General features: G+C 42.8%; 1 protein-coding gene across 1 annotated transcript in view; it reads left to right on the top strand.

Moving 5' to 3' along the window:
- The window catches only part of syne1b (spectrin repeat containing, nuclear envelope 1b), a gene marked incomplete at its 5' end in the record, with an annotated part of 117,713 nt that overhangs the window by 39,667 nt on the left and 53,618 nt on the right, over positions 1 to 24,428 (top strand). The window contains 27 exons of the mRNA XM_080750707.1: positions 1,298 to 1,503; positions 1,936 to 2,085; positions 2,211 to 2,502; positions 3,250 to 3,422; positions 3,536 to 3,845; positions 4,915 to 5,079; positions 5,448 to 5,804; positions 6,049 to 6,185; positions 6,504 to 6,681; positions 6,978 to 7,160; positions 7,490 to 7,633; positions 8,171 to 8,326; positions 8,936 to 9,100; positions 9,363 to 9,535; positions 10,783 to 10,936; positions 11,181 to 11,324; positions 12,168 to 12,332; positions 12,904 to 13,221; positions 13,597 to 13,752; positions 14,195 to 14,365; positions 15,750 to 16,076; positions 16,461 to 16,613; positions 16,765 to 16,944; positions 17,285 to 17,461; positions 22,815 to 22,955; positions 23,393 to 23,522; positions 24,097 to 24,269. Coding sequence (XP_080606833.1) covers positions 1,298 to 1,503; positions 1,936 to 2,085; positions 2,211 to 2,502; positions 3,250 to 3,422; positions 3,536 to 3,845; positions 4,915 to 5,079; positions 5,448 to 5,804; positions 6,049 to 6,185; positions 6,504 to 6,681; positions 6,978 to 7,160; positions 7,490 to 7,633; positions 8,171 to 8,326; positions 8,936 to 9,100; positions 9,363 to 9,535; positions 10,783 to 10,936; positions 11,181 to 11,324; positions 12,168 to 12,332; positions 12,904 to 13,221; positions 13,597 to 13,752; positions 14,195 to 14,365; positions 15,750 to 16,076; positions 16,461 to 16,613; positions 16,765 to 16,944; positions 17,285 to 17,461; positions 22,815 to 22,955; positions 23,393 to 23,522; positions 24,097 to 24,269 — 5,178 coding nt within the window. The remainder of the gene's footprint in view (positions 1 to 1,297; positions 1,504 to 1,935; positions 2,086 to 2,210; positions 2,503 to 3,249; positions 3,423 to 3,535; positions 3,846 to 4,914; positions 5,080 to 5,447; positions 5,805 to 6,048; positions 6,186 to 6,503; positions 6,682 to 6,977; positions 7,161 to 7,489; positions 7,634 to 8,170; positions 8,327 to 8,935; positions 9,101 to 9,362; positions 9,536 to 10,782; positions 10,937 to 11,180; positions 11,325 to 12,167; positions 12,333 to 12,903; positions 13,222 to 13,596; positions 13,753 to 14,194; positions 14,366 to 15,749; positions 16,077 to 16,460; positions 16,614 to 16,764; positions 16,945 to 17,284; positions 17,462 to 22,814; positions 22,956 to 23,392; positions 23,523 to 24,096; positions 24,270 to 24,428) is intronic.

The raw sequence follows: 24,428 nt of genomic DNA on the forward strand, positions 1-24,428 counted from the left end.
CGACTGGGACGCTAATTCCATCGACCGGGACGCTAATTCCACCGACTGGGACGCTAATCCAGCGACCGGGTAGGTAAATCCACCGACCGGTGGTCGCTTCCACCGACCTACTAACCCTAACCCTAACCCTAAACCTAACCTCAGTAACCTTACCTCAGTTAGGCTAACCTGCCACGCAACCTCCCGACCGTTACCTCAGTTAGGCTAACCTGCCACGCAACCTCCCGACCGGGTCGCTAAATCACCGACCGCGTCGCTAAATCACCGACCGCGTCGCTAAAGTGAGCGACCGGGTCGCTAAATCGACCGACTGGGGCGCAAAATCTTCCGACCGGGTCGCTAAATCTACCGACCTAAAACTGCAGGCAGGTCGGTAGATTTAGCGACCGGGTCGGTCGATTTAGCGGCGCGGTCGGTGATTTAGCGACCCGGTCGCTCGATTTAGCGACCCGGTCGCTGAAAACTACCGACCACGTCGCGACCCGGTTGTAGGTCGCTAAATGATCTCGCTCCTACTGCACCCATGAGCGAAAAGGAGCTGGAAGAAGAATATATTCTTATTAATACCTGCCCCATTCCAAAAAGATACTTGATGATCGACACATACAACCAGTACTTGCACTGAGATGTACATTTAAACAAAACAAAAACAAAACATGACAAACAAAACAAGCAAATGAACTGATGATTAAAATTATAGATTAAATCATGCTTAAAAATGATAGATACTTTGGCTATTCAATTTTTATCAAGTGTTTTAAATGTTGTTAATATTGTACCGGTATATCATGGATTTTATAAAGCTTGTTAATTGACAATGCCCCATAGGATCCCCTGATTTGAGCTTAGGCGTGATGTTGTCAATCCCTGAGGAACACCTTCTGTCAGGGAGAAAAGTTGATTCCTAGTATACTAATAAATTAATATTTTGCGGGCTGTGCAACCTCTTCACTCGTAGTCAGCACCTCTTGCACTATTGGTGCTACAATAGGTGAACATTCTGCGAAAATATCAGATCTACAAGTAAACCATCAGAGCTTGTAGATCGGCTATTTTCCCACGAATAGATTTGGTGCAGAGGGGAAAAAGGAGGGGACAAATAGACCTCTGGGGCACCACAGTCAACTCATTTATACAAGGTTTAAGTGGTTAAACAGCACATTTTACAATGTAAGTAGAACAATTTAACCTCAGATGCCTCCATCTGCAACATTGCAGGCAGCCCCAGCCAATAGTTAAGGACTGCAACGGTCAACTCTGTTGTCCACAGCACACTGATTCTGTTATCATCCCTCAGGGGGCGCTGGAGCGTGTGGAGGAGGGCGAGGTGCGCCTGACTCAGGTCTGTGAGGAAGGGGAGAAGCTCCTGTTGCACCTCCCCAAGGCCAGTGCAGGGCAGGTCCAGCAGCACCTCTCCTCCATCCAGCAGGACTGGGACAGTTTCGTGGAACAGTGCAGACAGAACCATCAGATTCTTGAAGACAGCGCATCTCTCATGAAAGGGTAAGAAAGAGATCCTCCTACAGTACAGCCACTTCAGCGATAGAACAGTGAGTTGCATTTGTCATCGATTATTTATTTACTCCTACTAGTACCTTGGGATAAATAATGAAAAACATTGTTTACAATAGCACTTTACACAGGAAGTTGTTCTCAAAATTGGGCCCACGGACCCCCAGGGGTCCTTGGGGGAGAAATGTAGGGGTTCCAGGGGGTCCCCAGCATAATGATTGATAGTTTGGAATCAAATGGACCCATACAGGGCTGTAACTCTGACAGATCCCTATAACGCTGTCAGTTTTGTGGGTCTGTGGCCTAATGCATACCAAACGGGTCCTTGAAATTAAAATGTTCAAGAACCATTAATTTACACTGCTGAAGATCTGATCAGCTGAAGATGAAGTAATGTCTAGTATGGCATTTCAATGCCCAAAGGTTTGAGGGTCGTCTGAAGAAGCTGAGGTGGTGGCTGGAGCACATGGAGAAGCGGATGACCACGGATATGCCTGAAGCCAAACAGCGAGGTCCTGAGAAGGCCATTCTGGAGCAGGTCGAGGAATACCAACAGGAGGTGCTCAAAGAAAGGTTCTGTATCTGCGTTATATTTCACAACGGTCAATTCAGGAAATACTTACATAAAATTGGTTGTGTACTGCATTGTCTTTTTAAACCATACGCTTTCTTATGCAAGTACATCCCTTCCTACGCAGGGACTCATTTGAGCGTCTGGGCCAGGAGGGCACAGCACTGAACGAGGGCGGCCGAGGAGACGGCAGTGAGACGCGGGTGTCGGCTCAGCTGCAGTCTCAGTACCAGGCGCTGCTGAGACGCATCAGAGACAGGCTACGCAGCTGCCAGCTCACCCTGCAGGAGCAACAAGCCTTTGAAGAGACACTGCAGGCCACCTGGAACTGGCTCAATGGGGTCCAGGAGCGCCTGGCTTCACTCAACAGCACCGTCGGCAATAAAGAGACCCTGGAAAAGAGACTCGGCCTTATACAGGTACAGTAAAGTAATATCTGCCCCCCCCCCCCCACACACACACACACACAAAAAAACATCACAATCACAGTTTAAGCAAGATTAACTTTTGCGTTAATTGTGAACAATATTAATAATGTTATATAATATGAATTGACTGAAATCAGACGTTATAATACCATGTGATTATAAAGAAATATTGCACATGACAGCAGACTGAGCAGACTAACTGCCATGGGTGTCTATGGAGAGCATCTCTGACCACGGAAAATATGTGCCAGTTTTATTGTCTTACCATACGCCCCCATACAGATGGATAAAAATAATGCTTTATTTATGTTATGTAATACACACAGTATTATGTTTGGTTAGTTTTAGTCACAGTATGTGCATGATGATTCATTTGTACAATTTAGCTATTTTAGTCTCTCTTATCCAGAAACAACCAGAAAGGGGCTCATTGGAGCGCACTGGAGCAAGCTACCTCCTTGTGTGTGTGTGTGTGTGTGTGTGTGTGGGTGTGGGTGTGGGTGTGTGTGGGTGTGTGTGTGTGTGTGTGTGTGTGTGTGTGTGTGTGTGTGTGTGTGTGTGTGTGTGTGTGTGTGTGTGTGTGTGTGTGTGTGTGTGTGTGTGTGTGTGTGTGTGTGTGTGTGTGTGGTGATGATGATGATGATGACCTTTTTTGGCTTTGTGCTTGTGCATGAAAAGTCACAGGTAAATGTGTTAAATGCTCAATTATTCTCATCCGCCCTCTTCTTTTTCATGTAGGATATCCTTCTGATGAAGGGGGAAGGTGAGGTGAAGCTGAACATGACGGTAGGGAAGGGTGAGCAGGTCCTTAAGCACAACAGCGTGGCGGGACAGGAGGCCATCCGCTCACAGCTACAGAGACTGAAAGATGCTTGGGCCAACATGCTGATGACGGCCATGAGTTGCCACAGGTGAGAAACCAATGCCCTCCACTGAATCCTTGGATTACTGGTATTAGTTTAAATGTGCTTGGTGTGTCCAGTGAGTGTTTGCACTGCTAATTACCCACACACACCCTCTACAGCCGTCTGGAGTGGACAGTGGCTCAGTGGAGCTGCTTCCAGGAGAACAAGGGCCAGCTTCAACAGTGGATGGAGTCGGTGGAGCAAGAGTTTGGCATGGCTATGCCTCAGCAGCCAGGCCTAAAGGAGAAGGCCTCTCTGCTGGAGCGCCTCCGGGCCATCCAGGCTGACGTAGAAGCCCATGCGACAGCGCTGTCACGACTTACAGAAAAAGCTGTGGAGCTGCATGAGAAAACTGCCGACCAGAACTTTGGACCAGAGCCAAGGGCAGAACTCAGTGCTCACTTCGCTGATATCTCCGCTGTTGTCAAGGTAGTTTAGACTTAGACCCTCAAAAGGTGTTTGTAAGTAACTAGAGGTTCGCGGCCCTTCGGGCCGCTCACATCTAGAGTCCACGCCCGCTTCTTTACTAAAAAACTTTTTTTTGGGGGGGGGGGGGAACTATTGTGGCGCACGTTTCCGGTTGGACATATTTGACCGCCGGACGCACTTCCGGTTGAGGTGAAAGAGAAAAGTAAAAAGTTGTGAGCTAACTATTAGCTATTTGTGTGTGTGTGTGTGTGTGTGTGTGTGTGTGTGTGTGTGTGTGTGTGTGTGTGTGTGTGTGTGTGTGTGTGTGTGTGTGTTCTGGCTACGCCCCCCTCGGTTGAAATTGGATCCGCCGGTCCCATAGCTGGGAATACGAGCCAATGGACGGCGGTCACCATGGCAACGGGGGGCCAATGATAGAGTTATGGGCGGTATTCCTTACGTTCTACCAACACCGTACGCTCTACCTATGAGTTGAAGTCGATGTAAAGGGGGCGTGAATGGGCTTGGAAGTGGGATGCGGCTCTTAGAGGAATGTATATATAAGATTGTTAGGCTAGTTTTCTTCAAGCTACTACGTAGGTAAAAAGTGATCCCTTCACCTGCCCCCATCATCAGACAAACTATAGTACAGTGTTGGCTACAAATCTCTGGAGCTGGTTGTGATCGAGATCAAACCCTGAAGTTTCTTTGTGACTGTATAGATACTGTATTGGATACTCAGTTACATACTGTATACGGTATGTTTTCAGTCACAGAAAAGTGTACTAAAATACATTTTATTTTTTTTATTTTTTGAAAAATCTTTATTTTATTAAATAAAGAGTAAAATACATTTTCAATATGTTACTATGATTGTCAAAACCTTCTGACACTGTGTTGTCCTATGAGACATATTTCACCCCTCTGGCAAAAAGGTAGATCTCACATGGCTTTTCTCTCTGTGCCCTCACTTTCTTGTCTCTATACACTTTCTTTTAAAAGCATTAGATTTCCAAATGTTCAAATATGATTTGATCTAGGGCCTATATGTCGTAGTTACACTTACACTGTCCTTGTACCTCTGTTTAAGGGTAAAGTCCAGTCCATGGAGGGGATTGTGTCTGAGCATGAGCAGTACCAGGATGCTGTCAGGGACTTCAATGATTGGCTGATCTCAGCCAAAGAGGAGCTCCAGCGCTGGTCAGACCTTTCAGGAGATTCAGCCTCAATAAAGAGGAAGCTCTGTAAAGTGCAGGTAAGAATTCACAAAGCATGATAGCCAACCTTCCATTACTAGAGTACATCGCATCAGTGCACTTTACATTTGCAAATAAATAAGATATGCTTTAATGGGATATTTTAAACAAAGTGCTACACAAATAAAAGTGAACAGAGATGTATTAAATAGTCAATATTGCAATAATACAGGCATATGCAAAAAATGCTGTTGCATTATCAGCATTAAAAGTTACATTAAAATCCGCTAGTCAAGTGCACATTTTGGTAAATACTGTAGCACTAGTGACAATATTTAACTTTCCTTTTGTGCTTTATAACCACTGGTGTTAACATTATAAACATTCTAGGCCCTGCCTCTATTCAGTCTCTGCTCGTCTCTTCCAGGAGCTCATCGACTCCAAACAGCGGGGCAGAGAGAGGCTAAACCGTGTCCAGAGGTGTGGGGCTGCAGCCAGAGACCACACTGCCTCTGGGGGGTTTGAGGCTGTGGAGCGAGAAGAGTCTTCCCTCCTGTCCTCCTGGGAGCAGTGGGAGCGAGGGGCACTGCAGACACGTGCTGGTCTGGAGACCGCTCTCTCTCAGATAGCCAGCTCTGAGCAGGAGTTCAACAGTCTGGCTATCCGCTTGGAGCAGGATCTGCAGGACTTCAGCAGTCAGCTGCAGGACTGGCGACTCCGCCTGGCCCAGTCAGAGGGGAAATACAGCGGAGAGGAGGCTGTTAAGGGCTGGCAGATCGCAAAGGTGCGTTTTGGCTGACGTAAGGCTATCAGGCTGTACAGTATGCAATATTGATTTGAACATTTTTGTCTTTCTGATTGAGGAAATTTTGTCTTCTTTAAAAGTGTGGTTCCCAGTGTCTGAATCAGCAAAATGTAGCAGATGTCCGTGTGATAGTAAATTAATGATGAATGATGTGTATGAAATATCCATGAGTTTGGGAAATTCTCAAGGTACATTTTTCTTGCTTGCTTTGATTTCCATTCAGGATACTCTGGAGGGGCTTGTCAAAGCTGAGCCCATGTCTGATAGTCTGAAGACTCAGCTAAATGACCTTTGTCGGTTCTCCAGGGATCTGGGCACACAATCAGAGAGAGTGTCTTCTCTCATCAAAGAGTACAACAGGCAAGTGACACCAAATACCTTTTACGACATCTTATTGAGCTCAACACGCTTCCCATAAGAATAGAAAACTTTACTTTCAATCAAAACTCAGGACTGCATGGCAGTATCATGAAGTGAAAGAGCACCCTAAAATTAGAAGGAATTGCCCCCCCCCCCCCCCCCCCAAAAAAAAGAAAGAAAGAAAGGAGAAAAACTACAACATCAATAGAATGAACAATTACTGCCATTTCCACTGAATAATAATGTGTAGCTTGAAAAGAATACAGTTTTATAGTTTATAGAAATGTACAATAAATATTTTCTTTATCTTTCCCAAAGTCTGAGCCTGCAGGCCTCCAGAGAGTGTCAGAACAAAGAAAAGATACTGGAACAGGGATTCCGGTTGGCCTTCAGAGAGTTCCAGCAGTGGATGGTCAACGCCAAGATTAACACAGCCAAGTGTTTCGATGTACCTCAGAATCTCAGCGAGGCCTCATCCAGTCTCCAGAAGATCCAGGTAGTGTATAACACTGACTTAAAATGTATGGGGGATCCTGAATTGCTCAAGCACCATCCATAACACGACAGCTTATATTTTACATTAGTGACTGTGACCTACAGTAAACTGTTGGATAAGCAAAGCATTCATTATCACTAATATTACATCAAGAAATAGAAAGAAGAGTGCAGGGAGTGGGATGGTGGTTCCCTAAAAAAGATGCAGGAAAGTTCATATGCTAATATGTTGTGTACAACAGCAGCAGTAGTAGTAATTCTAACCAGTTTTTCCTCCTGTACTGCTTCTCTCCATAGGAGTTCCTCAGCGACAGAGAGCAGGGTCAAGCTAAACTGAATGCTGTGGTGGTGGACAGTGAACTGGTGACCAGTATCACTGTTAAAGACAGAGCTGACGCAGTTCGGGCTAAAATGAACACCGCCAGAGATGACTGGAAAAACCTGATGACTAACCTGCACAACAGAGAGACAAATTTACAAGTGAACATCAAAGCTTTTTCTCTGACCATTACGTTTCTGCAATGTTAAATATTCAGAGAGGAAATCTACTGTGTCTAATCAACTTCTGCTGAAATATTAATTCAAAAAGGAAAGATACTATTTGGCAGATAGATGCATGATGGAATACATAGGCAGATTCATGGACAGATGCATAGATACAGTAGGTAATACAACAAGTGTTAGATACATAGCTAAAAGCTAGACTTGTCTTAAACCTAGCCAAAGAAGGTCTTGTCTTTGCGGCAAATAATACTAATAACAGAGCTATCTACGTAAGTAATAATAACTATTTAATTGATATCTTCCAGAACCTTCTGTGTCAAATGAGAGACTTTGAGGCGAGCGCTGAACCTCTTCAGGATTGGTTGAATGCAACAGAGCTGGCTGTGAAGGAGAGCAGCGGACGGCTCCATGACCTCACAGCCAAGAAGCAGGAGCTGCATAAACTACAGGTACTGATGCCCATGGACCATCACACAGGCTTCCATCACCCTGCTCCATGAAGAACTATTCACCAGCCAGCGTAATCGTACCATTGGCACTGTACCGTCGTCACAACAGAAGCTCACCATTCCAGCTCTGCTACAGAAAGTCCCAATCATTAGTGTAGGGTTTAGGTGCTGTTTTCAAAAGCTCTGCAGCTAGTCCTAAGTCTGCTCCTGCCATCTTGTTTGCTCATCTTGCTACTTTTAACGCTGTTTAAAATTCTCAAGCTATTTGTATCTGATATTCTGCTCAATGCTTCAACCTGTCTGCTATATTTGAAACCTTGATTGCTTTTCACATCTACCAACAGCCTTTGTAGACACCAGGTTTCTTTTCACCATAACATGGGAGAGATTTTCTTTTCAGCCTTGTAGCCATCTCTAACCCAGCCAATCTAACATTGAGTCTCTAAAGTTAACTGCCTTGTGTCTGTCTCTGTTTTTGCTTGCATGCATCTGTGATAACTTGCTTGTTCTGTGATAACCTGCTTGTTGCTCTTCCAGTCTGTGCTAGAGGAGTTAGCCTCTCTGGAGGTTCAGCTGATCAGGCTGAAAGAGAAGGCCCAACTGCTGTGGGATGAACATGCGGCTGGAAAGGGCTTTGTTCACCGTGTCTCGCAGCTGTCCGCTCAGTACCTAGCTTTAACCAACCTGACCAAGGTACAGTAACACTTGGCTACCAGTCTGCCTACAGTACCTGTCCCCTGGGGTGGTAGTGCTGGAGGAAGGACACTGAGACACTAGAGTGGATGAGGCTAAGCCCTGATATCTTACCTTTCTGTCTTTGGGAGAGAACGCCATGTCAACATTGCTAATCATGACATCAGAGGGTTTTGATAGAGTGTATATTCACACATTTGGCATATATACAATATGTAATTCAACAAGCAGCACTTATATTTATGTTTATAATGGCACACATTTATCATTGATTCTTGCAAATTCAGAAAAGCCTTATATTTTAGAAGGTATATTTACAGTACTGCACATACCAGTGTTACAGTTTGAAGTGACATTCTTCCCCATGGAAAGAATTGCTCACATTGGGGCAGGAGACAAGCTCTGTCTTTCTGTTAATTGTACTGTTAATGAAATTGTCAGTCACTATAGAATCTATATTATTATCTGAGTAATTTAACTGACTGTACGAGATACAGTAAACATTGTACTCATCTGTCAATATCAGGTTGAATTGTTCATCAAATTACACCATGCAATGCTTCATCAGATTGTAACTTCCTGGTTATGGCCTGCTTTGTGGCTCTGTAGGAGAAGGCTTCGCGAATCGACCGCATCGTCACTGAGCACCAGCTGTTCTCTCAGGGGCTAAAGGAGCTGCAGAACTGGGTGGCTGACACCAGCCACATGCTGCAGACCTACTGCTCTCCCACTGCTGATAAGAACGTTCTAGACAGCAGGATGATCAAACTGGAGGTACTGTTTCCTGAACAGTGGATCAGGACACACACACACACACACACACAACTGAACTGCTATTTTCACTAGTTTGGGTCCCGGGGAAATGTCTTGTCTAATTTCTCTTTTGGGTCTTGAGCTATAACGTTTGGGAACCACTGCTATACTAGTGGATTAATGGTACTTTACCACAAATGTAACTGCTACGTTTTGTGTGTGCCTGCTTGTATGTGCGTGCGTTTGTGTATCTAATTCATAAGTGTGTGTTTTCATGCACCAGGCCTTACTGACTGCTCGCCAGGAGAAGGAGATTCAGTTGAAGATGCTGACAACCAGAGGAGAGTCGGTCCAGAGAAACACCTCAGCTGAAGGAGTGCCTGTGGTCTGTAAACACATCCAGGACCTAAGGGATTCCTGGGATGCCCTCCTCTCTGCTTCCATTCAATGCAAAAGGTAATTCTTCTACTATTGAGACTTACTGATGGGGCTGTCTGTCTGTCCATCTGGAACCCATCTTTACCCATCTGTCTTCTTGTTTTCATTATTTACTGTTCTAAGCCCAACATTTTAATTCACATTGTCTCATCCATTTCCCCAACTGAAAATGTCGTATTCAGTTGTAAAAGTGGAGAGTTTTATACCAAGGGACATAAAAATACTATATCGTTTGTGTCAGGTGGAAACTTTGCATGTCCAAAATAAGCTGTGTTCAAATGGATCCATTGTAGTTATTATTTTGTTACAAGTGCTTGTTAATTAATACTTCTTGGGTTCAATATTTATGTGCAACTTCCACATACTACAGCCACCCCAGCAGGAGAACTGGGATGCACTTATCTAGGTCAAGACTCCACAATGTTTACTTGTTGACTGGCAATCGCTATCATTCAGCACTTCCCATGTGACCATGAAAGTTAATTACACACCATCTCATCCAGTCCACCCACCATATGAAAATGATTCTGTTCCAAGTAGCAGAGTGAAGTTGTTTTCATTCTCTTAGTATATCTATATTCAAATGGACAGTTTACATGTTTGTGGATTCAATAAGAGAATCAAAAACAAATTTATTTTTTTCTCCTCCCCAGTAATAAACCCTCCCCATCATAATAATAATAATAATAATTATTAGAAGCAAACATCATATACCACAGACCAGGCAGAGCAGCTCAAAGAGTGTGGACGTTTATTTATTTATTGATTGATTGATTGATTGATTGATTGATTCATTCATTCATTCATTCATTTGTTGAAAAAAATGTATATACATGAACATATACGTAGTTGTACATACTGTATCTGACAAGAAATCCTGAGAGCTTTCATTGTGACAATGGAGACATACAGAAAAGAATATTCAACAGTAAATACATTCAAACAATTTCCATTGTTTGAACACAACTAAAATTGCAAAAAAAGAAAGAAAAACTCAACTAAATAAATAATTATATATACAGTATATATATTAATATATATACAGTATATATATATATATATATATATATATATATATATATATATATATATATATATATATACACACAGTGTATATATATATATATATATAATGGCGACCAGTTAAAGTATTTCAACTGAGGAGGGAGTTCATGCCAATAGTGAATAGACTAAACGTTACACCAGAGCCTCCTATCTCAGGTGGTCAGTGAATAACCGTGTTGCTGTATTGTGTGTGTTCACAGCCAGCTGGAGGGTTCTCTCTCTCAGTGGACCAGCTACCAAGAGGATGTGCGTCAGTTTGTGGCCTGGGTGGAGCGAGTAGAGGACAGCCTGGATCCTACTGACAAACAGTGCTCCGAAATGAGAGACAAAACCGCCAATCTGGGCAAAGCCAAGGTAGGTGGTCATTTGCAGCAAGCAGAGGTTAGATGTGGCCAAATATTATGCGGAATTAACTTCAGCATTAATCCGTTTGGAGTACCATATGACTTGAGTTTAGTGCATCAGTGCACACACTGTTTGAATTGTGTTGAATTTGCATACTAATCTTAAGCATTATAGCAGTACTATTTGGCCCAGTCTCTGACAGAAACAAGAAACAAAGTAATGGAATATCTTGTTCTCCTGTGGTCTTTTTCAGCTGCTTTATGAAGAAGTGCTCAGTCACAGCACAGTGTTGGACACCATCACTACCAAGAGTGACAGTATGGCAGAGCACTATGTCACTCAGCTGGAGCTTCAAGACCTGCAGGAGCGATATAACACCGCCAAAGACAATGCCATGGTAATGGCCTTTTTAAAGTATTTCAAGAATAGCCCATCTGTCATGAGCTTGTAGAGTTGCTATCTTAAATTTTGTATACAAATTGTTTCATAAACATACCAGGCAGATACAATGTTAAAACTTGTATTATGTTTTAAACGTCTTCAATCATTGCAGTATGTGTGTGTTATGTTTGTCCTATTATAGTTAACTAGCCCTTACCCGTTCAAAGATATGAGCTCCGAAATGATGTGCAGTGTGTGGGTTATGGGATGTGCACTGTGCACACAGTATATGAGGGATGGAAAGTAACTTTAACTGGTGCTTGCATGCTAATATGTAGGAGCATCAATGTAAGAAATACCCGTTCCATTTAACGGCTACAGAGATACTGTGTACCGATCTGCATGATATTTGGACATCATCTGTAACAGGGCCAGAACCCCCCCCCCCCCCCCCCCCCCCCCGCCCACCTGCCTGCACACCCCCCCCCCCCCCCCCCCCCCCGTGTGTGTGTGTGTGTGTGTGTGTGTGTGTGTGTGTGGGTTTGTGTGTGATTGTGCATGGCCTGAACAACAGCGCCCCTCCCTTAACATGTGTGGTCACAAAAGGTACTGTAGGCTAAATAGATATAGATACACCATAAAAATGCTAATATACAGCATACGATTTGTGAAAGTGACAAACGGGCTTCACAGTTATGTCAGGTGTGTTCATATGCTGATGGTGATGCGATTTCAGATCAATTGCTCCAGCCACCGAGGAGAAACGCTGAGACAGACAGACAGACACTCACTCACTCAGACATTCGCAAAATTATAGTATAGATGTTTTGGGATTAATACATGTACTTCTACTCTCCAGAGGGCAGTAGGGAAGGCAGAAGAGTTGGTGAAGGCCCATCAGGATTACCAGTGTGATCTACATGCATTTGAGGACTGGCTGGAGGAAGACCAGGAGAAGCTGAGTTGCTACACCCAGCTGGAGGGAGATGTTGACACACTGGAGGAGACACTCCAGAAGCTACAGGTCCAACAAGAGCTCTTCTTTGTAGATACATGACAAACGTATTGATATCATACTTCTGACTGTTCATTTTACTCAGAGAGTGTACAAATATAACCAAATGGGGACCCAAACGGATAAGTTAACACTGATATCAAGGCAAGTCAGATAGTTAAATGTAGTGTATTATTAATTGAAAATAATACCAAATGGGTCTACAGTATGTTCTGATAGTACTATTCACTATAGAGTGTTTGGTCCATATTTGGACTTCAGACTTATCCCCTGTGAGGAGAAAAAAGCAGTTTCCGTTTTGTTGGTGGAGACTGGAGACAGGTTTTCCTCCAATCAGGATAGAATGGGGCCTTCCTCCAATCATGGTCGAGTAGGGGGCGGTCTTAAGCATGCCAAGGCCTGCCCATGATTGGAGGAAGGCCCCCACCTGTCACCTACATGAAAACTAAACTTTAATGAAATCACTTACCCTATCTTTACATATAGCTGGGTAATATTGCAGTTATAACAGCTGTAAGAAAAAAGTCGTATTGTACCTTTTATAGAAACAATGACAATACTGATTACCTCTTCATCTCAGGAACTACAACTGCACTGTACGGAGGGCCAGGCGCTGCTCAACACCCTGCAGCTCAGCCGAGAGCTGGTCATTCCCTGGGGGGTGCCCCAGATCGAGGACCGGGCCCTGGAGACCGTGCAGCAGGACTGGAAGCTGTACCAGGCCCGGCTCAGCGACACCCGGGCGCAGCTCAACAGCGCTCTGGCAAAGCTCCGACAGATAGAGCAGAAGTTCCAGCGACTAGACAGCTGGCTCAAGGGCATGGAGACCAAGGGGCAGCTGCGTAGCCATCGGCGGTCCAACGCTGCCACTAAAGAGGCCCAACTGGAGCTGATCAAGGTCAGCAGTGGTTCTCATGACTATTTTGTCAAGTGTCGCATGACAAAGATGATGCTTTGTCAACCGATTCAACATGACTTTCATGGTCTGCAACAAAGTAATGCAAACTGTTGCCTGTCCACTGTGCATTGGAATTCTTTATTTTTATTTTCTTAGCGGAGAACAAAAAAACAACAACAACAAAAATAGTACCTAACCTCACAGTTCCCCTGAAAGCCAAGGTCTAAATCGAAAACCGAGCTCTTGTCAGATACTGTTGTGTGTTTTAGAAAGTTGACTAATGATGCTGCATTGATTATAAGATATAGAGCGATTCAGATATTTAAGGGTTGGCCTGCCACTTAATTCTAATTTGATTATTTTCATTTGAATCAGAGCTGGCAGGAGGAGGTTCTGGTGTACCAGGAGGAGATGGAAGGTCTGAGCATTTTAGCTCAGCAGGTTCTGGATGAGACCCATATCAGCAGCCGGATCTGCACCAGAGCCACCCAGATCACAGCACGCTACCACGCTCTACTTTTGCATTTAATGGTAACAACCATGTACCGGTATACACAATACAGACACACTTACACACAGTTAATGTGTATCATACTGTAAGCTCTAAGTTTTTTTTTTATTATCCTTTTGACAGAAGTTTACAAATATGTTCATGCATATGCACTGTGTCAATAAAGATGTAATTCAATCAATATATACCTTATACCATATGATACACTTGTGTGTGTACATACTCATGCATTGAATCTGCACACACTTAACACACAAAGCTTTTCATTTATTAAATTATCATGACGATAGATATGATATGATATTAAATTGCCTAACGTCAATAGATAGGCTATTCCCCCCTGCGCAAACCTGCACAGCCCATGACATACACAGCCCTTGTTAGGCCACCCAGCCTACTGGAGATATGCACTCTGTGGTGCACCCCTTTCTAGTTTCAATATACATTTTCTTTTCTCGTCAGGAGACCAACAAACAGCTCCATGAAGAATTGTCATGTATTGAAGAAGCCCAGAATGTTTTCAGCACTTTCTCAGACTGGCTCAGCACTGCACAGAACAACTTCAGCACCGTGGCTATCAGCATTGACATAGTAGACCGCATGGCCATGGACAGAAAGATGAAGAAACTGGAGGTATGATTCTCCAGTTGAAAAAAAAAACTGGGTAAAATGTGGTAAAATATACAATATTATACAGTATGACATGATAGGATAAAATATCATACGATATTACATACGGTACATATCGTCGTTGTCGGGTGAAAAACCTTGTATGTCCAAAACCGTTCGTTTTGCATTTTTCATTTTAAAAATGATTTAAACTAGTGAAAACAGCCGATCTACAAGCACACAACGCCTCGCGGTGCGAGGCGTTGTGTGCTTGTAGATCTGCTGTTTTCACTACTTTTGTGCAACGGCCTTGTACGATGAAGCAGGGCTTTGCTTCGCAAAAGAACTTGGAGATACAAGTTTTTTTTTTTGTTTTTTTTTTTGTTTAGTTTATTTGATCATCACATATTTTCATACAGGTCATACATTCATATAATCATTGTTTACACCCGACAACGATGATATGTATACTAGTATAAAATATAATTCACCCTAACACTTTTTATAAAAATATAGAATATATTGCTAATATATATTGCATATTACTAATTCATTAAATTACACTATTATACAATACTAGACCTTACCCGTTCGAAGATATGTGCTGCAAAATATGTGCAGAGTGTGGGTTATGGGGAAAGTAACTGTAACTGCATGGTGTGTGCGTGAGAATATGTGGGAGCATCATAATGTAAGGAGCAGCCCATGGGGGAGTGTATATTTATGATGGATACAAATAATTTAACAGCAAAATTAGGTGAATAGAAGTATGAGGATGTATTTGCTTGCTCCACATAATTTTTCCATACCCGTTGGAAGATGAGACACACATCACCCGTTGCATGCGTGACCCATGCAGAGAGAGAGAGAGAGAGAGAGAGAGAGAGAGAGAGACACTGCAACATTCCTAACTGTGAGAGAGGTGTGTGTGGGCCCAGGGCTACAGATCCCATGGCCTGGAGGAACGGACCGTAACCATGACAACAGGCTGTAGAGCTGTAGAGTGAAGAAACGCTAATAAATAGCTAGAATTTGGGAAAAATGAAATTCGGGCTCCGTCACCGTGTGTATAATGCTAATGGCCAATGCCATGTTAAATTTTAGATCAGTCGCTGAAGCGAGTGAATAGATAATGCATTGTGTGACTGACTGACCTACTGACTGACTGACCGATCTCCCTAATTATTATATGGATATACTTGGGTTTATGCTTCAGTATTATAATGTATAGTAGTAATATATTTTATAACGTTTGTGTAACATTGCTGTAATGACACTTAAAGGCCTACCCTTGGTTGGGTGTCACACTGGGATCTGGTATTGCCGATCTACAAATACATAAATTACCCTTTAGTGTGCTGTTACCGGTATCTTGGCCCTAATTAATAGCACTTTCTATGCATTTGAGGCTCTGCAAGCTGATTTGGAGCAAGGCCACACCTTCCTGAAAACCATGAGGGAAAAGACCAAGCGGGCCATGACTTTCCTAGAGGAGCCTGAGGCAGAGCAGCTCAAAGAGGAGGTGGACGCCCGCCTCGCCCAGCTGGAGTTCTTGACAGGGTCTCTTCGCACGGAGCACAGCTCCCTGGAGAAGTGCATCTCACTGTGCAAAGACTTCCTGGACAAATATAAGACCCAGGCACAGTGGGTCGCAGAGACCAAAAACCTTTTAGCATCTACCGTAGAGCCCAAAGCTGAACTCTACCAGAAGAAGGCTCAGCTGGCCAAGTACAAGGTAGTTTATGGGACTGTAATCTGAATATTCATTTTTCCTTGTGTTATGTTTAAAATGTTCATTGGTCATTGGAGGTACAGTATGAGTATATATCAATATAAGACGCATGGGATAACACAATAGGATGTTTGGTTACACAACCCAATATGTTATTTTGATAAGATAGAATACAGTGTTAAAGTACAGAGCAAAATGTATACAATTCAGTAAAATAATTAGAGTACAGAATTATATAATTAAACATGATAAGATGTTATACAACATGGCACAATAATTACAAAACAAAATATAATATACCGTTCACAGTTTGACAACATTTACACCTAAATTGTAAAGCAACCTTCACCCAAAGTGAAATATCTTTTCCCCCTGTGCATAATTTAGACCATCCAGCAGACAGTACAGTCTCACGAGTCAGCGGTGAAGTCTGTCATTGAGAAAGGCGAGGCCCTGCTCGACATAGTGCGGGACCCCACCATCAGTGACAACATGAGCAAACTGCAGATGGATTACCAGGACATCTGCATAGCAGCTAAGGTACAGTATGAATTCAGCGGAACTCTGACTGTCGGACGCAAGGAGTTGTGCTTGCTGTACCTGGTCCGTTGACAAAATGCCCTCGCTACCTGTCTTGATGAGTGGGTTGCTGTAGTACAATATCTGAGATCTCATCTGTGTTATCCTGCAGACCCAGGTCCAGAGCCTTGTGGAGTGGGTGAAAGAGCATGAGGATTACAATAGTGAGCTTCAGGAAGTGGAGAAGTGGCTCCTACAGATGTCCAGTAGACTGGTTACCTCCGACTCCATGCAGACTAGCATGGCTACTCAGCAACTGGAGATGGCCACTCAGCAACTGGCCCGACATAAGGTGACCAATCCTCCTTGTCAAATAGAAGGCCAATTAGTTCTTTAAATTCATACTATGTAACATTCATTTTAATACAGTTCCGGTACATTTCCGGCGCCTGTGTCAGGGGGAGACAGTTGTGAATAATATAGTATTTAATAGTTTTTAGAGACATTATCAAAAAAGAAATGATGTGGAAAGGTTATAGTGAAAAATATACCAGTGAAGATTATTTCAAATTTAACTTTTGTTTAATTGAAAAGGTTACACAGAAGGACTTCAACAAACCTGTTTTTAATTGCTGTTTATTTTTTTCTATACTTCCATTATTTCTAATAACAATAATCAAACGTTTTTCTAGGCCATAATGGAGGAAATATCCAGTTTTGAAGAACGTCTGACCAGTCTAAACCAGAAAGGAGAGGATCTTGTAGCAAGTTGCACAGGCCAAGTGCAAGCCAAGATTACCCAGCAGGTCCAGGCTCACCAACAGGGAACCAGGGACAGCTACTCTGCCATCTGCAGCACTGCACAGCGTGTGAGTCACACACACAACAACACTTTAGAGATGGAGATCATACACATTGTGGTCTCTCTAGACGTTTCTAGACGTTTGTGAGACTCACACAATTTACAAATGCCTCCATCATACAATCTGCTCTGTGGAAGTGCTGAAATTGCGAAGAAACAATGTCCGCCTCCCACCCCACATCCATTTTTTGTCTTAACCGTCGTTGTCTTTACCGTAACTTGTACTACTGTAATTTAAATCAAATTACTCTACGCATACAATATACTGTATAGTTTGATGTTTGGCAGAAGTCATCGTTCACAGTATTTTATTTGCTGTGATAAAATATACGTTGAACTCAATGTACTGAATCTCATCATATTAATCTAGAAATAGTCTATGTAACAATATGTAATTTACCTCTATATATTTCTGTACCCAGTTACTTTATTTGTTAGGTTCATTGTATGTACCGGTAGATTGTACTGTACATGCAATTTAAATACATCAAAGATACTTGATACTAGCCCTGAATACTTTCATGCTGAATTGGAGCATGTTCATAACAATAATTAGTGGCCAAGGCCACAAAGTGGCAAAAGGCCACTCCTTGATATTGGACTTCAGTATTATTATTCCGCCACTTTTTCTCTAGCGGCTAGACCGTGCAGTCGCTTTTTACGAAACTCGGCAGTATGGCAGAGGACTATGCCAAACGGCTAAAACGCGAAGCTCGCAACAATCGGCCAAAGGGTGGCGCTGTAGGAAGCCTTTGAAAAATGCCAACTTTGAACAGGTGTAGCTCATGCCCTGTTTCAGGTACAGCAATGAAACCTGTATACACTTATGCGTCTCCTCATGCCGAACAACTTTTACGCTCTGACTTTTGACCTCTGACCTTTACTTCTCCCACAATTTTGAATTATATGAAAAACAGTCAAAATCTATCTCCTCCTGGGATTTTCGCGTAACGTGCGCGAAACTTTTTTTACATGAACCAATAGGGTTAGATATGTCTTGGCGGATTTCTTTTAAAGCGAAACATTATTTTTTAATAATTCACTCTATATTGCAGTTTTATGCAAATTATTCTTCTGCCTCTAAATCATACTTGCAAAGTGACACGTTCATGGCATTTGGCAAATATGTAGAGGGTTAGTCCAAATATCACTGAAAGCAATCTTACTCCAATTGGCCAAAGGGGGGCGCTATACGAAGCGTTTGAAAACTCAAACTTTAAAGGGGCATAAGTCACGCCTCGTTTCGTTTAAAGACATGCAACTTGGTTACACGCGTGCCTTGACTCAAGCGGAAGCCATCCGTGTCTTTGTTAAGTACGCTCCTTCCTTAGATTTTCTGCCATTTTGAGCAGTTTGTAAAACACTTAAACCCGCTTTTATTCCGGAACTTTCACGTCACGTGCACGGAACTTTTTTTACATGAACTTTGGACCAATATCTAAAGATCTGTCAGATCGGATTTTTTTAAAATTTAAACATGTTTTTTTAATAATTCAATGAATATTGCAAGTTTTATGCAAATTATTCTTCTGCCTCTAAAACATACATGCAAAGTAAAATTTTCATGATGAACTACTATAGAGGGTTAGTCCAAATATCACTGAAACCAATCTTACCCCAATTGGCCAAAGGGGGGCGCTATATCATTTTGAAAGAAGGCGTCAAGTACATTACATGAAACTTTTTCCTTTTTCTTTTCTTTTTTTTTTAAATGACAGGTCCATTATGTGTGACTGCCGTAGTGTAGTGGTCAGTGCCTGTGCCTGGTATACGGATGGTTGTCAGTTCAAACCCCATGTCGGGTTGAGTTGATGTTAACATCCTGGATGCCCATGGCATGTGCATATGTCAAACTCTTTAATGTTGACACGTCTGATCTAACTCCAGATCACGTTCATGTTTAAAATGAGCCCCACAACTACTGTAGATGGTTAGTCCAAATATCACTGAAACCAATCTTACCCCAATTGGCCAAAGGGGGGCGCTATATCATTTTGAAAGAAGGCGTCAAGTACATTACATGAAACTTTTTCTTTTTTCTTTTCTTTTTTTTTAAAACTAGAAGCTGGGCCGCCCTTCGGGCGGCCCAGCGTCTAGTCGGCGACCTGGCCAACTCGGAACAATGTAAATAGGGAATGAATGCCCCGCCCTTTAATGCAAACCCCATTATACCTGTTTTTATAGGACCCGTTTTGACCATCTGTCTGCCTGTGTCCATTTATGCCCATATATGGAGATATCTGTCTGTCTGTCTGTCGGCGTCCATTTTATGTCCATATATGGAGATCACTGCAGTTATAGTTCTGGGTCCATTTTATGCCCATATATGGAGATATCTGTCTATCTGCGTCCATTTTATGCCCATATATGGAGTATCTGTCTGTGCCTCCAACTGTGTTGCAGACACAGTGCCGGTTCCCCCTTTAAGTTGAGTTGATGTTAACATCCTGGATGCCCATGGCATGTGCATATGTCAAACTCTTTTATGTTGACATGTCTGATCTAACTCCAGATCACGTTCATGTTTAAAATGAGCCCTTCTCTACCGGCCGTTTTTTTTTTCTGTTCTGAGTAAAAGAAAATATGATCACTCGAAAATGTCAGAAATACTCAGATTACATTTACTCAGATTGATTTCACCCCAAGCCTCCAAAATATAAAAAAGAAATCAATAAAATCAAGGCACTCAGCCTACATAGAACTTTTTTTTTTTAAACAAACATGGTTAACAGATCCCGTGGCTGCCTAGTGTAGTGGTCAGGGCATATGCCTTTCATGCAGAAGGTCGTTGGATCGAATCCCGCTTAGGGTTTATATAAGCATAATACCATGACATTTGGTAGACTTTACAGTTTGGTTCCTTGAACAATGTCTGATATGGAGCCTTCCTAAAAATGTCCCCCAACCCCCCTTGATGCGTATTTTAATATCCGCCATTACTAAATAATGTATTTTGCATCATAAATCCTGAAACAAGCATTATAATACAAACTGTCATGTCTACACCTATGTTGTGATTTTCAAGGATTGCAATGATATCATGTACCAGCTCCAGTGGCCTAATGGTTTGAGTGTCTGCCCTGAGACTAGGAGATCTGGGTTCAAACCCGGGTCGTGTCATACCAAAGATTCTAAAAAATGGGACCCAGTGCCTCCCTGCTTGAAACTCAGCATCAAGGGTTGGATTGTGGTTAACTCCCTGCGACATACTAGTGTCATGTCCAGGGGGTGTACTTGTACATCAAGCTGCCTTACGCTACAGAAACAGGAGATAGGCTCCTGCCCTATGAGATTCATAGCCTGGCCGATTCATATGGTCTTCATAGCTCAGCAAGGCTTACTATGTACATCATCAAACTGTCCAGGTGCATAGTATCACAGTTTCCCTGGGGGACCCCAGATGTAAAAAATGACCAAATGTGCTCACACGTCACACTTTTTCCCTGCTTATAACTCTGCACCCGTTGACCCGATCCATGCCAGATTTTACACACACACACACACACACACACACTCCTTGCCTGCCAAACTACAACCTCCAAGGACCCCCGGAGCCCCAGGGACCCCCAGGTCCCTGGGGGACCCCCAGATGTAAAAAATGACCAAATGTGCAAAAATGACCAAATGACCACCCCAACGGGGCTGCTCACGGGGAATTCCCGGGGACCACCGACTCCTGGTGCTCCAGAACGGATGCAAAAGTGGTGGCGCCCCCAGTGGAGGACCCCCTGCCACTGCAGCGCACATAAAATGCCGTAACTCGGGCTAGGAGCGTCCGGGAGAGCCGGGGCCGGTACCTATTCGTCCGCCAAGGCAACGCGGAGACCCCACCCCTCATTTCTCACATGGCCCTATTGTAGCGCCACCTTCAGGCCGATTTTTAAAACACATTTTTGGACACTGCTCCTACAGTTTTTGCCCTAAAATCACCAATATCACTACACAGCATGTCTACACTCATGTCATCAACATGGATCAGGAAGATTTTGGAAAAACAAATTTTTGCCCTATTTGTGGAGATAAGCCACCTACGGTCGCTTATCTCCCAATTAGGGAGTCTTACTGGTATTCTATCTAATTGGCTAACATTGAATTCCAAGGTTTGCAGGATTGCTCCTTTTTGAACAAAATGTCTCAAACGCAGCCTGCTATGTGTGTGAGATTTTGCACACACATTCCCACTAGGCCAAGGAACAGATGCCACCCTTCTCACATTGGCCTGTTATAGCGCCACCAGCGGGTCAATTTTTGCAAAACACATTTTTGGAACAAAATGCTTCAAATCCCGCATGCAGCGTCCGATTGCCGTGAAAGGCCCAAGAACACGTGGCACCCTTTTCACTTTGGCCTATTATAGAGTCACCACTAGGCCAAAAAAAAACCTACCTGACCTGCCGGAGTCCTGTTCAGAAGAACACTGCTTCTAGTTTTTCTTTGATATTCTTCTTTGCTTTCCCTTGATGCCTTTTTGCTTTCCTGCTTTTGCTGCCTTGGCCACTTTATCGCTGCTTGCAGCTATATTTTGACTTAATACAGTAAAATTCTATGCTCAAATCTAACCTTCTGTGTGCATGGTGTACACAATATATGCACTCAGGGCCCGGGAGGTATACAGAATACAGTAACAGAGTACAGTATGTAAAAAAGTGAGATGCGACACACACAACAAACACAGACATGGTTTGTGAGAAGGGGACACATTCTACCAGCTACCTTACATACTTGTTGTAGAATACATCTGTGATCATATCCACAAACATCTTCAGATTGAATTGAAATGTTATCTTCTGTGATTTGACGCTTGTTCTAAAGCTGACATTGATGAGCAGCACTGCTTCACTGCAATTTGTCAGAATTTAACTTTGGACGCCGTCCAAAAACAGAGACGAACTGGCTGCATTACATCATAAAACACATGAGCAGTGCTGTGTTTAACAACATAAACCCTAGCATCCATATTCTAATCTAGGGCCAATGTTTGGTGAAAATAGCAGTTTTACAAGTTCAGCTCTATTAGTAGATCTACAAGCTCACAGTGTGTCACACCACAACGTTGTGAGCTTGTTGTAGATCTGCTAATTTACGGGAATTGATTTAGTGTATAGGGGAAAACAAAGGAGGGGGCGTAGCATAGACCCCTGGGGGAATTTGGTCAGCAAAGTATATAGAGACACGATGTTAAAAGCAGCTCATCTGATACATGTTTAAAGGTGTATAATTAAAAACCAGTGCACTGAAAATCTGGTACCTACTGTGTGCGTGGCCCCCAACCTTTTTTGTCAGGAGTTGTTTATGAAGTGATTCATCGTTTCATAAATTTCATGACAGGACATTCACTCAACTTGTAAGTGATTCCCCAGGTGTACCAGAGCCTGGATCGTGAGCTGCAGAAACACGTGAGCCACCAGGACACACTCCAGCAGTGCCAGACATGGCTCTCCACGGTGTACGAGGAGTTAAACGACCAGCCGCCGTCAGGGCTCCAGGAAGCGCTCAAGCAGGTACGGTATGAATGCCAGCGCGCCGCTTTTTATACTGTCTGGGAGCATTGGAATGATATGACACCATGGAATGGTATGACCAATTGACCAGTCAGTAGTTAGAATATTGAACATTGGTTTAAAATTAACGTTAACATTTGGGACACATTTCTTAAAGTTTTAAATAAAGATGAAGACTTTGTTTTGCAAGTTTGTCTTGTCAATATAATAGTTTTTGTTTTTGGTCATAAAGGAAAGTAGAATGGATTATTCACAACTAGTTCTACACTAGTTTTATTTTTGTAAAATTAACATACAGTATGGACAGTACAAAATGTATTCTCTTTATTCCATAGTAATACAGTATAGAACCTTAACATCCTCATAGTCATAGAAGCTTAATCTGTGCCTTTACCAAACATTGTATCATTTTGATCTGTTACTTTCTCCATGTACAGGTGAAACATTATAGGGCCCTCCAGGAGCAGGCCAGTACTTACCTGGATCTGGTGTGTTCTGTTTGTGACCTGACTGATGAGGCTGTGAGAGTCACAGCTGGTGAGGTCCAGAGAGTCAAAATCACGGTCAGTATAATTGATGTAACTGTGGTCCGTCATTTTACCGTGGCATTTGGAATATACTATATATACATGTATACAGTTGTCAGTTTAGCACTACCGGTATATACTGACATGTATGTATGTATGTATGTATGTATATATATGTCTGTCTGTCTGTCTGTCTGTCTGTCTGTCTGTCTGTCTGTGTATATATATATATATATATATATACCGGTACAATACTGTACAAAAACAGGATCTCACCTGTAAAAGCCTGTTGCTGAAAATAGTCCATAGCCTACAGTACATAGCACTCAACAAGTATACATTCAACATGCATCATTATGTGCAGAATGCATTGCATGCTGTAGGTAATGGTGATAGCTGTAGAGCAAAGACCATTAATTCACACAGGCGCAGTTCTTTATGAAGAGCTTATTGAATAATATGAAATACATTAAATAAATTGTGAGTGCTGGAGGGCCTACATTTCCTTGTAGTGTGTGCAAGATAAGGGCATCTTCCATTTGATGGTAAGAATGGGCCTGGTGACTGTACTGTAGGTCAGAGATAGTTAAAAGGTCTATCTGCTCCCCAGATAGAGGAAAGGATGTCTACTGCCCAGGAACTGTCTGAAGGCTGGAGAGAGATCAAAGAACAGAAGCAGGAGCTGTCCAGTTTGTTCCAGGATATGGAGCAGCAGCTTCTCAGCTTCTCCAGGAGGCCTGCCGAGCTGGAGACCAAGATAGCTCACAACATGCTGTCACAGGCCAAGGTAGTAATAAAATTAAAACAAATAGTCCAGGTCCTTACTTGAATGAATCATCTTTGGAAATGTATGGCTGTAAATCTTTATATGGTCTCCTGCTGATACAGTACATTTTCGATTTAGTATCACCTTCAGTAGTAATTATGTTTACATGCACAATAACTG

Source organism: Nannobrachium achirus, assembly GCF_963921795.1.
Source record: "Nannobrachium achirus genome assembly, chromosome: 20".
Classification (NCBI taxonomy): Eukaryota; Metazoa; Chordata; class Actinopteri; order Myctophiformes; family Myctophidae; genus Nannobrachium; species Nannobrachium achirus.